We start from the raw sequence: 14261 nt of genomic DNA, 5'->3' as shown, positions 1-14261 counted from the left end.
CTGGGCCTAAGGGTTCTCAAGTTGTTGTCCAGAAACGATTTAACTGTTCCAGGTCACTGTGACCTTGACCTTTCACCTACTGATCTCAAAATCTATATGTGTCATCTGCTGGTCATAACCAACCTTCCTATCAACTTTCGTGATCCTAGGGCCAAGCGTTCTCAAGTTATCATCCGGAAATGGTTTAACTGTTCTGGGTCACTGTGACCTTGACCTTTGATCTCAAAATAAAAATAGGGGTCATCTGCTGGTCATGACCAACCTCCCTATCAACTTTCATGATCCTAGGCCCAAGCGTTCTCAAGTTATCATCCGGAAACCGTTTAACTGCTCTGAGTCATTGTGACCTTGACCCTTGACCTACAGACCTCAAAGTCAAACTTGACCTGTATTTTATGATGTTACACCTATATACCAAAATGTATGACCCTAGGCCCAAGCATTCTCAAGTTATCGTCCAAAAACCATTTAACAGTTCCGGGTCATTGTGACCTTGACTTTTGACCTACTGACCTCAAAGTCAAACCTGACCTGTATTTCATGATGTTACACCTGTGTACCAAAATTTATGATCCTTGGCCCAAGAAATTCTCAATTTATCCTCCTGAAACCATTGAACTGTTCCGGGTTATTGTGACCTTGACCTTTGACCTACTGACCTCAAAGTCAAACTTGACCTGTATTTTATAATGTTACACCTGTGTACCAAATTCTTTTTAAATCTATCAAGCCTTCTATGAGTTATTGTCCTGAAGCCATGAAAACCAACGGACCGACTGTCCAACCGACAAGTTCACTCCTATATACCCCCCCCCAAACTTAGTTTTGTGGGGATATAATAAGCAGATAGTAGGCAGTATTCATTTAACCAAGGTGCTAAATTTTCTAAGACACAGGTTAAAGTTATGTCATGAGAGATTAAGTTTTTTAGTATGCAGATTTAGGAAATTCCAGAATATATTTTGCATTAAGTGTCTGCTAAAAATTACTGCATCTTATCAACTTGCACTGTTTCAACTGAAGCCGTTATATAATATATAAGGCTACACCTGGTTAAAATTGAAGTGCTCTGAATTTTTGAATGGCAGACACTTATTGAAATGTATACTGAAATGTGTATGTGCATCAATACAAATATCAAAATGTCATCTGCTCTGTAATAAAATAAAATCAAACTTACCAACACTTCCACAGGGATGTAACACACCTGTAGAAAAACAATTCAGAGACTATATATTTTTGATTCAGATATTTATTCAGCAGCATGATTATTCTGCAAGTCTGATCAATCAAACAAGTAGAATGATTCTGCAAGTTAGATTAATCAAATGATTCTGCAAGTTAGATCAATCAAACAAGTAGAATGATTCTGCAAGTTAGATTAATCAAATGATTCTGCAAGTTAGATCAATCAAACAAGTAGAATGATTCTGCAAGTTAGATCAATCAAACAAGCAGAATGATTCTGCAAGTTAGATGAACCAAACAAGTAGAATGATTCTGCAAATTAGATCAATCAAACAAGTAGAATGATTCTGCAAGTTAGATTAATCAAATGATTCTGCAAGTTAGATCAATCAAACAAGTAGAATGATTCTGAAAATTAGATCAATCAAACAAGTAGAATGATTCTGCAAGTTAGATTAATCAAACAAGCAGAATGATTCTGCAAGTTAGATCAGTCAAGCAAGTAGAATGATTCTGCAAGTTAGATTAATCAAACAAGTAGAATAATTCTGCAAGTTAGATCAGTCAAGCACAAACAAATAGTGTACCTCTTGTAATAATGAAAACCAAGCATCTCATCTCATCTATAACTTGCACAACTTTTATACCAGTTGAAAACCACTTCTAGTTTGATAACTTCTGACAAATACAGTCACATAAGATTTTGTTTTCAAGTATCAAAGTCACAATGTTTTCAGTACAACAAATCACATGGTCTGTTATGGTGAAAGTTTGTAACAATGTTTTTGGATATAAAAGCTATAGACCAGACCTTTATTATCTTGACCTTTGATTTAGGGATCTAAGTCTTGCACTTGAAGTATCGTTTAATTACAGTGAATGTTTGTGCCAAGTTATTTAAATATAAAAGTCATAGCCCTTACTAGAAAAATGAAGTAAAATCTTTGACCTCTGTGACCTTGACCTTTGTACTAGGGGTATAGGTCCTGCATGCAACACATCATCTAGTAATGGTAAATATTGTGCCAAGTTAGGTAACAATCCATCCATTCATACAAAAGGTATGAAGACGTAAAATCTTCTACATCTAAAGGTGACCTTATCCTTTTAGCTAGGTAGTTATGGCGAATGTTTGTGCAAAATTATCAGAATATCCATGAACCAGTAAGAATGTTATAGAGCAGACAAGAAAAATTACCTTAATTTTTTAACTCTATGTGTGACCTTGACCTTTAAGGTAGGGGTCTGAATTTTGCAAATGACACAGCATCTTGTTATGATGTTTACTTGTACCAAGTTATTTCAAGATATGAAAGTATACATCAAAGTGATTGGCCAAAACATGTGCACATATAAACATTATGCACGCACACACCAATGGGTATTTCTGATGGAGTAATTTAAATTGTGAATTGGCCACCAGAAATTTTCAGTTTTATTTACTGATGAATTGTTATGAAACTTAAGGATATCTTACTTAGCATATAAGCAATATTTCTCTAAAACATGAGCTCTTATTGTTAGCGACATATACCCCAAAAGCTGGCTTTCACACAAAAGACACATCAAATGAGAACAATAAAAATCTAAACATGAATAGTATGAATTATACTGAATTGCAATAACAGGTTGTTAGCTCAAGGTTAGCAAGACTTTGACCTCTGACCTACTGACATAGAAATTGATAGGAGTCATCTGTTCTGTCCAACCTGCCTACCAAGTTTGAAGTTCCTGACATGAAGCATTCTTCAAGTGTCAACCAAAAACCAATTTGTAGCTCAAGATCACCATGACCTTGACGTTTGTTGTAAGAACCTCAAAATCAATAGGTTACATTTGCTGGTCACAACCAACCTGTCTAGGAAGTTTGAGATTCCTGAATTGAAGCATCCTTGAGTTATTGATAAGAAACCAATTTTCAGCAAAAGGTCACTGTGACCTTTACCTTTGAGCAACCAAACTCATAACTGATAGGGGTCATCTACCTGCCAAGCAAACCCATATACAAAGACCATATTCTGAACAGCAAGAAAATGGTCTTTATCTAAAGCTATTGTGAAATCATTTAATTTCATGGACAAACAATTTTGAGATTGGACCAAAATAGCCATTTCACGTGGTTATGGCTTTGTGGATTTCAACTTTTAATGAATATGAATTTAACTTGTTTGTGGGATTTAATTTTGTGGTTTGACACAAACATGAAACCATGAATATTAGTCCCCAACAAATATTGTTAATGCTTATACAGTGGTCTTGATTAAGAAATTACAATACACTGCATGTCTAAATTGAAAATGAAACTAATGACTTTATAGACTAGTTCACTTAGCATAAATTATGTCTGACTGTATTCCATAATAGAACAAGTTACGTACCTTATCCTTGTGAGGCATGTTCCTGGCAAGGACTGTTCCTTCTGTCTCATAGGCAAGAACTTCCACAACATCACCAGCATTTAAGGTAACGAAATTTAACCTGTCTGTATAATCATTGGCCAGTGGAAGTTTTCTTAAGTTGGCAGTCTGAAATATAATTGTTTTCCAACTATAGAGTACTGGCTATTGTATTGTAAATACCATAAAACTATACAAGGTTGACGTTTTTTCTAGCAAAGGGAGGTAATCTGGGAGCTTTCAGTTCCAATAGTAAAGAAGCGCTTACTTCCCTTTCTTATCCTTTATGGCTAGACGTAAGATTACATATTGAATAGCTCTCAAATTTCCATAATGCATGGCAGGCAATTTGTAATGACAGGACATTCTTTCAAACTTCTCTGATAGCTCTGTGTAAAGTATGCCTATGAGATACCTATTTATTTGTTTGTTTTGTTTTTTTTTTCGGTTTAACGCCGTTTTTCAACAGTATTTCAGTCATGTAACGGCGGGCAGTTAACCTAACCAGTGTTCCTGGATTCTGTACCAATACAAACCTGTTCTCCACAAGTAACTGCCAACTTCCCCACATGAATCAGAGGTGGAGGACTAATGATATCAGACACAATGTTGTTTATCAAATAGTCACGGAGAACATACGCCCCGCCCGAGGATCGAACTCGCGACCCCGAGATCTGTAGACCAACGCTCTTACCTATTGGGCTAAGCGGGCGGGCTCTAGATACCTATTTAATTTTAGAAGTAGATTTTTGTATGATAAACTTACGACTATTTCCGAAATCTCTATTTTTATGCTAGGAGATGATTCTGTAACCTCTGATGGCTCTGGACTTACTGGTGGCAAAACTGGTTCACAGTATACTTCCTCTCCTGGAACACAAAGCCACTATATAAATCAATTAATATACGTAACTTCAAAAACATGTTGCTTGGGGTGTAGAATTCTTTCATGTGAGAATTTAAAGCAATTCAGCTGGCTTGTGGAAGTCTCAGCTGGTGCCTGTCCATGCCTGAAATAAAGCTCTGAGGGGCATGTGAGGGTCTTCATCATGAAAAGATACAAAGTCTCCATATGACCTATTATGTTGGTGTGAAGCTACATCGAACAAAAAAATAACAAAAACATAATAATTATCTATAGTTATCACTTTCTGGCCGAGGTTTGAATCCCTAGTCACAATATGTATCCAATCAGGATTACACAGATCTGAAACAATATTGAGCATGGTCATTTATCATATCATTCATTTCAATAACCTACAAGCATTGAAATGATTTTTATAATAATTTTACACAACAATGCACTATTGAGTCCTTTGTATAAAAGTATCATGACAGACTCAATCAAAACATTCAGTCTGCTGTTGTTTCCCTTGGTTAGTTTCTATGTTTCAAAGGATGTTTTTACAGATTTTATGCCTTAAATCAAATAAAACAAACTTAGTTGCTGCTGAAGATGTATTTTCAATGCTAATAAATATTTCAGGATGTGGTCTTTGGGATAATAAAACATAATATGGTATTATGGACAAACTTATGACGTAAACAAAAATATATAATTATGTACCATCACTTTTCACACGAACTACTCTCTGTACATATCCAAGGTCATTTTCTACCCGGCATACAATCTCTTCACAGTTCAGTACAGATGGGTCACCCACACCAAGGTAGTTGTAGCCATCTTTGCTGTAAATGTCCCATAATGCATCTTGATCCAGTTGTTTCCCATGGTGATACCAAGTGACTTCTGGTGCAGGAAATCCTAAATGTATTTCAGACAGTAGCATTGTATAAAATTATATCATTTTCTTTCCATTGAAAAACATGCCTTTACATACTGATGCAATAATGCAATTATACAAGACACTTTCACTGGTGAAAGGTGCGGACTGAAATAGATGGCTCGACGGTATCTGTTCAGGTGGTAACAAGTTACTGCCTAAACAGTTAAATGAGATTCTGATATTTCCATCAACACCTTCTTTTTTTTATCAGTGATAAGATTCTTTTTCTTACATACCATATTCTCAAAATAATAGCAGAAATGAAATAAAATGAATGCTTTTCTTTAAAGCATTATTCTATTATTATTATAGTAACGTTGAATTTACCGGTACCAATTAATTTATAATTTACAGCACAAGAGTCATCTTACACACAGGGGTGCACATGTAAGGTGAGTTTTTCCAACACCGGCAAAGCACAGGAAAGTCCCTTCAGTCATGCAAGAATCGGTTAACTTACTTAATGTTCTTAAATTTCCAACCGGAACTATCTTGTTTTTCGGAAGTAACTGACATCTTTTCTACATCAGTCAACGTGTGAACCTTGTATGACTTTTGTAAAAAAAATTGTCTTCTGTCAAGTCATTATATCAATTTCGAGAGTATTTACGTAGCACAGATCTAAGGATTGCAAGCATCATTTAGACAATGACTTTCCTTGTCAAGAAATATCAGACTGAAAAACATATATCTTCTAATCACTCCACAGAGATAAACATTACAATTTTCAGCTTGTTTCACTTTCTTCAGTCCATTTTGCAGAAAATGTAGCGGACCTGTCATGACACTTGGCAATTACGTATTCTCATTAGGCAAGTCGGCATATTACAGGACAAAAATTAGCTCAACGTGCAAATAACTTTCCGTACAAAACAGAAAATACTAAAATAGCGTATGGAGAAAACGTAATTTGCCATCTGTCTTCAAGGTTCCACTACCTTAAATGTAAGGAAAGCTTAAAATTGAGCCGCACCATGAGAAAACAACATAGTGGTTTTGCGACCAGCATGGATCCAGACCAGCCTGCGCATCCGCGCAGTCTGGTCTGGATCCATGCCGTTCACTGTCGGTTTCTCTAATTGAAAGCGAACAGCATGGATCCTGACCAGACTGCGCAGATGCGCAGGCTGGTCTGGATTCATGCTGGTCGCAAACACACTATGTTGGTTTTCTCATGGCACGGCTTAAATTATTTACCAGTAACAGAACACTTGATAGACAACCTCCTCCCATCCTCCACATCCACAACTGGCTCTACAACAAACTGTGGCTCCTCTGGCGCAGCACTGTAACATTTTGATAAATTAGCTAAAAAAAGGATAATTAACATGTGATGAAAAGAGTAGACATCAGCTTATAATCTAACACCTCTTGGAGGTTCTTAGTAATGCATCTCCAAAGTAACAAACCTCCATTTGCACATATACGTCAAAATTTCAATTTATTCTAAAACAAGGTACAACCCTTGTAAATTTTTTAATGATTACTGCCTAAAGATCACTTAATTACTTTCTTTCCAGTTTTACATAAAATTACTAATACTAATGATCATGTCAGGGATTTAACTATTTCAAACAAAAATTGACAGAATAATTTTTGTACAGTATTAAGATAAAAGCATGTTTTTTTTTTTTAGAATTGGGCAGTAACCATTAACAAGAGGGCCATGATGGCCCTTTATCGCTCACCTGTTATCATTGCACTTGAAGACAAGAAGGTCCTCAGAAAAAATATCTAAGTCCAAAAGACAGGAACAACAAAGGGAAGAAATTAAACCAAAAAGAAAAAAAAATTCTTACAAGGTACAGATATGTCAAAATATACCTAAAAATTGGAGGTACCATCCATGTTGTACCACAGAAAAGTGGTCTCGGTTTTTCCCTACGGCCAATAATAAAAAAGTTACTAAAAACAAGCTATTTATAGTAACGTAAAAGGGAAGTAATTAAAAAACAAGGAGCTGCGTTCAATAAACGCTTGTTGCCCCCGGTGGCATCCTTGTCGATACAAAGCAACCTAAGTCCAAAACGAGGTCAAGGTCAAACTGAGGTCAGGTGATGTTTGAAGATGAGGAATGGTCACAGGTTACATCTGTATTAGTATCAATTCATTCTTGTAAGCGGTATTAATGTTAGACAAAACGGTCCTGTTTGGTTAACCAACAGATGGCCCATATAAAGCAACCTAAGTCCAATATGAGGTCAAGGTCAAGGTCAAACTGAGGTCAGGTGATGTTTGAAGATAAGGAATGGTCACAGGTTACATCTGTATTAGTATCAATTTATTCTTGTAAGCGGTATTGATGCTAGACGAAACGGTTCCATTTGGTTAACCAAGAGATGGCCCATATAAAGCAATCTAAGTCCAAAATGAGGTCAAGGTCATGGTCAAACTGAGGTCAGGTGATGTCTGAAGATGAGGAATGGTCACAGGTTACATCTGCATTTGTATCAAGTCATTCTAGTAAGGGGTATTGATGCTAGACGAAACGGTCCCATTTGGTTAACCTCAGATGGACGGACGAACAAACGCACGTTCCTACATATGGATACTTATGTGGCTACTCTTTTTTTGTTCTCTCTATTGTTCTTTTAGCCACGTAAGAGAAAAATAGCCACATAAAAGCCTTACGGAATGAATGACATCAAAGAAAAAGTACAGTTACCTATTGTTCCTATAGCCACCTTAGTATGCAAATGTGAGCTCGGACGGACGGACGGATGGACAGGACGATTAATATATGCCTCCCGCATCAGTAGATGCCGGGGGCATAAAAATGATTGTAAGTTAACAAAAGAAGGATCTGCCAAATAAATCTGTTGACATAAATGCAATTTCAGATCAGTATCTTCATTAGTTACGGAGATATACCCATTTTAATTTGAAATAAAGGGAGGTAATTTGACATAAAATCAGTCCATAGTTATCTACCCTTATTGGCTCAGTCCAACAATAATGAAATTTCAAATAAGTCCTATAAGTACTTACTGATATAAATCCATTTTGATTACACTCAGGGGAGTTAATCAGATATAAAATAACTCTGGAACCTACGAATGGATCTGATTTGTCATGGAATCCAAGATTTATTGTTGTTGAAGATATTTTGGAAGTTTGTATCAAATAAAACCATAAATGAAGTCTCTATATGGCTGCAAAAGCCAAAATAGCAAATTTTGGACCTTTAGGGGGCCATAACTCTGGAACCCATGAAGGAATCTGGCCAGTTCAAGAAAGGAACCAAGATCTTGTGGTGATACATGTTTTGTGCAAGTTTGGTTAAAATCAAATCATAAATGAAGCTGCTATTGTGCAGACAAGGTCAAAAAAGCTAATTTTGGCCCTTTCAGGGGCCATAACTCTGGAATCCATTATGGGATCTGGCCGGTTCAAGAAAGGAACCGAGATCTTATGGTGACACAAGTTTTGTGCAAGTTTGATTAAATTCAAATCATAAATGAAGCTGCTATTGTGCAGACAAGGTCAAAATAGCTAATTTTGGCCCTTTCAGGGGCCATCACTCTGGAACCCATAACGGAATCTGGCCAGTTCAAGAAAGGAACCAAGATCATATGGTGATACAAGTTGTGTGCAAGTTTGGTTAAAATAAATCATAAATGAAGCTGCTATTGTGCAGACAAGGTCAAAATAGCTAATGCTGGCCCTTTCAGGGGCCATAACTCTGGAACCCATAAGGAAATCTGACCACTTCAAGAAAGGAACCAAGATCTTATGGTGATACAAGTTGTGTGCCAGTTTGGTAAAAATCAAGTTATAAATAAAGCTGCTATTGTGCAGACAAGGTCAAAATAGCTAATTTTGGCCCTTTCAGGGGCCATAACTCTGGAACCTGTAATGGGATCTGGCCAGTTCAAGAAAGGAATCGAGACCTTATGGTGATACAAGTTGTGTGCAAGTTTGGTTAAAATAAAATCATAAATGAAACCACTATCGTGCAGACAAGAAATTGTTTATGCACGGACGCACGAGACAGACGGACGGACTGACGACAGACGACGGACGAAGGGTGATCACAAAAGCTCACCTTGTCACTATGTGACAGGTGAGCTAAAAATGGATTCAGAAAAGTTCAAAAACTAATTACTAGCATCTCTTGGAAAACAACAGAAAAGTTACTGATTAGGAATTTCGAAGGTCAATAACTCTAAAATGTTGTATAAGAAAAATTCTAACAGTAAAATAATGGTGTCAGACAGGAACAATTTAGAAGGAATTAGTTTTTTTTAACCTTTAGCCTGCTGGCGGCCAGTGATTTTGCCTTTGCGATCAGTGCAGACCAAGATCAGCCTGCACATCCGTGCAGACTGATCATGGTTTGCACTGCGTTATTCAGTCAGTAATTTTTCATTGAACACTCCTTCAAATAATAAATGCTATTGCCCATATTGAATGATGGACCAGTCCATTTTTGAAATTTAGCAGGTTAAACATGATGTTACCTCTCCTTTCCTTCAGTACTGACAGAAGTGTCGACTTTCAATCTAACTTCACCATAGTCTCTCTCTGATTCTTGTATTCTTACAGAGTAGACTGCTTCATCAGTAATAGTGACGTTGTCAATAATCAGCGAAATTACGTCGTCCGAAATATCTACATGGATGCTGCCACTCGTCTCAACTTTCTGCCCACCTTTATAAATGTTCACGTTCGAAAGTGCTATACCTAGAAAATTGAGGCATAAATTATCAAGGGCAACATGTTACTTGCAAAAGTTCTTTACCCCTACAATTAAACTAAAAATATCAAAAGACATGTTTTATTTTTTAAGGTACTTCCGCCATCTTGAATTTAGAGTGACCTTCATTTGAAGTGTGAAAATATAGTGAACAAAAGCTTTCAAATGCAGCTGTTCCAGAATACAAAAACAGCCCAGTTTTCAAGACCTGAACTAAAAGTAGCTGTATAAAAAGTAAAACTAAAATTTGGAAATAAACAAAGAAGATATTTTACCTGTATTTTTCCAAATTTTTGGTTAGATTTATAAATCCTTTCAAAATACTTTATTAAAAATTCATGAATGGCAAAAGTTAGTTCAAAGTATCAATTAGTGCATAGGAGAATTGTCTTTCTGAATAGAACTAAACTTATTACAAAATCTGTTTTCAAACCTTACCACCTCATGTATTAAAACTAAAATAAATCTGTACATATTGCTATTTTCAGCATACATAAAAGTAGTGCAATGTGCGGACAATGATTTTTATACGTATGGTGTACCAAACTGCCTAAAATTGTAAGACAAGTCTCAGACTTAATGTGAACAAGATTTGACAACGATCCGAAATTCTTTTCAAGGATTGTCAAGTATCAGAAAGGTTTAATTTATTATAGTGGAATTTATGTACTTACGCGCTGCTTATCTCACGGAAAATTTGGTGGAAATGGAATTTTCGGCACTTCCTGCGGTAACTACCGAAATTATATACTGAACGTAACTTTCTCACTCATACGTGATTGTATATTTATAAATTATAAAAACAATCGAAATATTTTTAGACAATCTTGAAACATTAGGCCACAGTATTTCCGCATACTGGTCCAGGACAAGTTCGATGTGTATAGTGATTCCTTATTAGATGTTTCATGCCTCGTAAACTAACCAATTTTGATCTATCGACTTTTTAAACAATATGAGAATAATGCAGCATGTTTTTGAAAACACAGTGAGAATAAATCGCAGAAAAAATGTACAGCCAAATATGTAAGGAGGTAATACAATTTGTATACAGTTGTAGATAACTACGAAACATTTTACAAAATGCAGTCAGTTGAACTTCTCACGCGAAAACCTGATGATTAAAATCAGCAATATATCAAAAGTAACTTTTCTGCATCTTGGTTCTTCGTTAAACAATGATATTTTTTCACATTTTCATAGATTTAAACTGATAATAAATGTGCATTGAAATTCCGGCATATAAATGGACATTGACTTTACATTACTGCTGTGTTGACAGCAGAAACAGCGGTCCAGTACTAAGACTGTCTACGAAACCGAGGATAACGAGTTCTTTAATATTGAAAATTACGAACATTGGGATCAGTGTTCAGTATACACCTGAAAATGATAGACTTGCTATTTGCCGAGTGCACACTTGTTATCGTCGTTAATATAAAGTAGACTTGTAAATATTCGTACACATGCATAATCTCATAAACACTCCTTTAATGTATGTTCTCTGAAATAACAAATAACTGGCTCAACTGAGACACCATACTTTAAAGTAAATTCAGTTTATTCACCACGAGGTTCAAAATGCACGGGAGTCTCGTGATAATACATGCCTTTAATTTCACATGGTTGAAGTGTAAACAAATAGTTAAATTTGCTTCGTTTTATTTCTCACGGAAAAGATCGGAGGGTTTCTTATATTGGACTAATTATAGAACATCTATGCATTTAAAGTTGAAAGTTGATTGTTTTCTACAGGACGTAAAACTGAAACAATTAAGCACTTTTACTTTTTCAGCAATGTTCCTCAGGTGAACTTTGACACTGTTTACGAAGAGAAATCAGTTTTTGTGTCATCTTGAAATGCGTTGTTCGGCTGAAACGTATAGTTCCCGGAAAGATCTAAAATGGTTTATTTTTGGGATTTTTGTTTTATTTATAAATTCAACACAGTGTGTAATATTTACAGTTTTTGAAAATGATTGAAATTCAACTTTATTTTAGAAAAAGTTTCGATCTTTAGTAATATTTTGTCAGCGGATGCTTACAAATTTTAAGTGAAACGGCTTTCTTGTCCAAGGGAGATGTGTTAAAGCGAAAAACTATCATTACACATTGCGTTTATTCTTTAAATGTGAAGGATCGGTAACACATTTTGGAGATCGGACAGTGAAAAACTATACTAAATGGATATCTCTAACCATGAATAAGGAGACATACATATTTCAGTAAGGAATCTCAGGTAAAAGAACAATCATATATTTTATTCCTTGAAATAAACATGGCGGCGAAATATTTTAGAAAAACTGTGCTCGTGTTTTGCGCATTAGAATGTTTAACGACATTTTCTTGAAAAAGTAACGCTCGTATGCACTATTTTGGCATTTCTTTGATTTGAAAATAAATGTTTTATAACAATTTAGGTTGCATACGATACCGAAATTTTGCACCAAAAATGTTCACTCATTTTCTTCCAAAGCACTGTGGAGGTAGGGTTCAGCGTAGCTTTCATGCTCACAAGTTTACCAACAGATATATCTTTTCAATTTTTATCATATATTTTTTGTGTCCTTGCATTTCGAAAGCTGTTTCGAGGGTTCTGATTTTTCACATGGATTTCTAATTTCAATTTGCGGAAATACCTTAAACTTCATCATTGAACAATGATGGCCGTAATCCTCTTAATGTGTCTCATATATAATTTTCTGGTTTCTGTGATCAGTTGCACTAGTTCTCAAAAACAAAGACCTTCAAACAAAAATTTCTTATAGAATTGAGAATTTGTATACATTCGTTCAATAACTGTACTTTGAGGTTGGTTAATTTGCTTTGATGTTTTGAATAATTTCTCCAAACATGATCCTTCATTATGACTGACAGCCTGTTTACAAGACTTAGTATGTATTTATCATACACAAAACGATTAGGACTCATATAGTTTTCTGAAATACAAAATTTATGCAAAAGTTCTGACTTGTAATGAATGTTTAATCATAATTTTACAGTAATTTAAAGTAAAGTTGAAGAAAACAAGTGAATGAAGTATTGCCATGCAATACAAAGTACCTAATTTTCTCTACTGCAGTTGAACATAATGAACTGATATCTGCCAATGATGTATAAACAATATTGTACTATATATATTGTCCGTACTGACCTGGCACTCATTAGTCTACGCCAATATTTTCGGGCTTTTTCGTTAATTTACGCAATATTAGTATCCTGAAAGTATCTACATTACTAAAGTAACATGTAAAGTTAATCGATGACATGGTGGCATAGAGGTAAGGTGACTGACTTCCACGCACGTTCACACGGGTTTGAAATCACTTAATGAATAGATCTTTTTTTTCAATTTATTGTATTGTAATTTTATTGTTTACATTATTTTATGTGTCATATGTCATGAATTTTAATTGTTTTCTCTTGTAGTATTTATTTTCTGGAATGCTGGTGACAGATAATTTGTCTTTTTATCTAAGATACATTTAAAATACTTCTATTCCACTTTTTACAACGGGTAAATATCTTTATTTATATGATTACTCTTAATAAATGAACCATAAATATCACGATACCTTTGATCAAATGAGTGGTATGTCTGCATAAAAAAATTTGGGGGAAAAAAGATATGGTCAGACGTAGGACTCGAACCTACAATCCTGATATTGGCAGGTAAACGCTTTGTCCGCACAGCAACCTGCACATGCTAAAGTATATCAATTAAGATCGATATATGTAATTTTTAGTTATATCGCTATTTATGTTCGGACACCGAAAATTAATTTACGGAAATATACGGAATATTCACGAGTGCCAGGTCAATACTTACGGACAATACAATATGTTATAACAAAACACTCGGATTAAAATATTCATATTTAAAAATCTACAGTTTTTACAGTAACAACAAAGGAAAATTAATCCTTAAAAAAAAAAAAAAAAAAAAAAATCTATATGATATAAGTCCACAAGAAACTCTTTACCTGATAAAGAAAGGTCAAAATACACCTAAATATTGGATGTTTGGATGTAACATGCATGTTGTACCACAGAGGAAGAGTGACCTTAGACCTAGGGACTTGGTTCTTGCACATGACACTCCGTCTCATGGTGTTGAAGATTTGTGCCAAGTAATATTAAAATCCCTTTAAGGATTGTTGAGTTACAGACTGGACAGGAAAAAAGCCCTTTTGA

At 35.2% G+C, this 14261-nt stretch overlaps 1 protein-coding gene across 1 annotated transcript in view; it reads right to left on the bottom strand.

Annotated features, from left to right (window-relative positions):
- Window positions 1-14261, bottom strand: part of LOC128550831 (muscle M-line assembly protein unc-89-like) — a 112730-nt gene that overhangs the window by 89294 nt on the left and 9175 nt on the right. Inside the window, exons 5-10 of the mRNA XM_053530667.1 lie at window positions 9832-10054; window positions 6569-6657; window positions 5152-5349; window positions 4351-4454; window positions 3567-3713; window positions 1181-1207 (exon numbers count right to left, since the gene is read on the bottom strand). Of these exons, the coding sequence (XP_053386642.1) occupies window positions 1181-1207; window positions 3567-3713; window positions 4351-4454; window positions 5152-5349; window positions 6569-6657; window positions 9832-10054 (788 nt within the window). The remainder of the gene's footprint in view (window positions 1-1180; window positions 1208-3566; window positions 3714-4350; window positions 4455-5151; window positions 5350-6568; window positions 6658-9831; window positions 10055-14261) is intronic.

Source organism: Mercenaria mercenaria, chromosome 18 (genome assembly GCF_021730395.1).
Source record: "Mercenaria mercenaria strain notata chromosome 18, MADL_Memer_1, whole genome shotgun sequence".
Classification (NCBI taxonomy): domain Eukaryota; kingdom Metazoa; phylum Mollusca; class Bivalvia; order Venerida; family Veneridae; genus Mercenaria; species Mercenaria mercenaria.
The sequence above is the reverse complement of the archived record's forward strand: the minus strand, read 5'-3'. Positions and strand labels throughout refer to the sequence as shown.